This window comes from Sardina pilchardus, chromosome 6, assembly GCF_963854185.1.
Source record: "Sardina pilchardus chromosome 6, fSarPil1.1, whole genome shotgun sequence".
In the NCBI taxonomy this organism is placed as follows: domain Eukaryota; kingdom Metazoa; phylum Chordata; class Actinopteri; order Clupeiformes; family Clupeidae; genus Sardina; species Sardina pilchardus.
This window is the reverse complement of record NC_084999.1, coordinates 1966963-1969462: the sequence shown is the minus strand read 5'-3', so window position 1 is coordinate 1969462 and position 2500 is coordinate 1966963. Positions and strand designations below refer to the sequence as shown.

Sequence of the window (2500 nt, the reverse complement as noted above, 5' to 3'; positions counted from 1 at the left end):
ATATTGGCAATACACCTCTCCTTCTGTCTAGAATGAGAACGGTTCTAAGTACCACACGAATAACTCCTTCTCTCCCTCTCTCTCTCTCTCTCTCTTTCCCTCTCTCTCCCTCTCTCTCTGTAGAATGTGAACGGTATTAAGTACCACGCCAAGAACGGGCACCGTACACAGATCCGCGTGCGGAAGCCGTTCAAGTGTCGCTGTGGGAAGAGCTACAAGACGGCGCAGGGGCTGCGTCACCACACCATCAACTTCCACCCGCCCGTCAGCGCCGACATCATCCGCAAGCTGCAGCAGTAGGCCACGCCCCCCTGTGACATCATACGCAAGCTGCAGCAGTAGGCCACGCCCCCCTGTGACATCACACGCAAGCTGCAGCAGTAGGCCACGCCCCCTTGTGACATCATCCGCAAGCTGCAGCAGTAGGCCACGCCCCCTTGTGACATCATCCGCAAGCTGCAGCAGTAGGCCACGCCCCCCTGTGACATCACACGCAAGCTGCAGCGGTAGGCCACGCCCCCTTGGCCGCCTGTTGCCGTGCCAACCAACCAGCCGACCTACCAACACCACCCTGACCCCCTGACCCCTCCCCACCATTCCAACACCCTCCCCTCCCCCCCCCCCCCCCGAAGAGGGCAGCTGCCAGCCCTCACATTCTACCTCCTCTCTGAGGAAACACACAAACACACACACACACACACACACCCAACACAGGTGTTCTAACATATACTCTACACACACACACACATGACACACACACACATGACACACACACACATTTGCGCGTGTGTGCGCACACACACAGGCACACGCACACACCCCCCAACATACACTACACGTTTGCATGCTTTAAGTGTGTGTATCAGCGCTGGGTTTGCTCCTCTCCTATTGGGATGATGTATTCTTATAGAGTTCACACTTTTGTATTTTTGCACACTCTTGCTTCCTTTCTGCCGATTATTATTATTTTCTTATCGTTATTATTATTATTTTCTTATCGTTGTTATTATTTTCTTATCGTTGTTATTATTTTCTTATCGTTGTTATTCTCTGATATTATGTTGTTTTCACACACATGGTGCTTAGCGTGGAGGAAAGGTGGCGTGCATTTAGCCAAGAGATTTGGACCCCCACACCTCACCGACTCAGAGGACAGGAGGGACACACACACACACACACACACACACACACACACACACACACACACACGTAGTCCTTCCTGCCTGTTTGGTTTGTACTGAGTGAGCTGGTGTGGGGTGTAGTTGGAAGTATTTGAATGTTTTGTATTATAACATGGCCGATATATCTAGCGCAGCATAGAGATAGTCTTGTATATATATTCTATAAACGTTTCCTAATCAGATGTGAGATCTTTATGCTTTATTCCTGTATTTGCGTTTTGATTTCCTGTGTTCCTCCGTGGGGGGTTTTCAGCAGAGAAGAGATTGCCTTTGATGTGCACTCTGACACCGTTTCACATTCCTCTAGCCTTCCCTGTCCCCTTCTCTCTCTCTCTTTTTCACCTCTCCTTCCCTGGTTCCTTTCTTCTGTCTCTGTCCCTCGTTACCTGCATGCTTGTTCCTTCTCACCAAAACGACGACAATCTCAGGAGTCCGAAACGCCAGCATTACACAAACAACCCTCCCCCCCCCCCCTTGTGGAGAGCTGCTTGCACACCGTACCAACAACCACCAACAGCTGGGTCTGTGTTTCTTCCGCCAGTCTTGTGTGTGTGCTCTTGTGTGTTGGATGGAGTTGTTCCAGTTTGACTGTTCTAGAGTCAGTGTGGAGTTGGTGCTCTGAACATTCTGAAAACTGTAACCAAACCAACTGCCAACTTTAGAATGTTGGGATTAGTTATCTAGGCAACATTAGAATGTTGGGATTAGTTGTCTAGGCAACTTTAGAATGTTGGGGTTAGTTGTCTGGGCAACTTCAGAATGTTGGGATTAGTTAACTAGGAAACATCAGAATGTTGGGGTTTGTCGTCTAGGCAACTTTAGAATGTTGGGATTAGTTGTCTAGGCAACTTTAGAATGTTGGGGTTAGTTGCCGTTTGTTGGGTCGGTGTGCAAGCGCCTCAAGCTGTTACAAAACCCCAGACCCTGTGTGTGTTAGCGTGTGAGCGTGTGTGTGTTAGTGTTGGGACTATTTAAGCCCCAGAACCTGTGTGTGTTAGCGTGTGTGTGTGTGTGTGTTTGTTAGTGTTGGGACTATTTAAACCCCAGACCCTGTGTTAGAGGGTGTGTGTGTGTGTGTGTGTATGTGGAGGGGGGTAGTGTTGGGACTGTTTAAACCCCAGACCCTGTGTTACAGAGTGTGTGTGTATAGGGGAGTGCAGTCCTGAGAGTATTAAAGCAGTGTGTGTGTGTATGGGGGGGGGGGGGAGTGCTGAGAGTATTAAAGCACTTTGTAGAGACCAGTTGCCAACATAGTTTAAGGTGTTTTTGTTTTCGTTGCCAACCTCTGCAGGCCGCAGGTTGTCATGCCAACGAGTGTT

General features: G+C 49.4%; 1 protein-coding gene across 1 annotated transcript in view; it reads left to right on the top strand.

Annotated features, from left to right (window-relative positions):
• jazf1b (JAZF zinc finger 1b) overlaps positions 1-2500 on the top strand; it is a 19753-nt gene that overhangs the window by 15900 nt on the left and 1353 nt on the right. The window contains exon 5 of the mRNA XM_062538055.1: positions 124-2500. This exon is cut by the window's right edge and continues 1353 nt beyond it. Within this exon, the coding sequence (XP_062394039.1) occupies positions 124-300 (177 nt within the window). The 3' untranslated portion in view covers positions 301-2500. The remainder of the gene's footprint in view (positions 1-123) is intronic.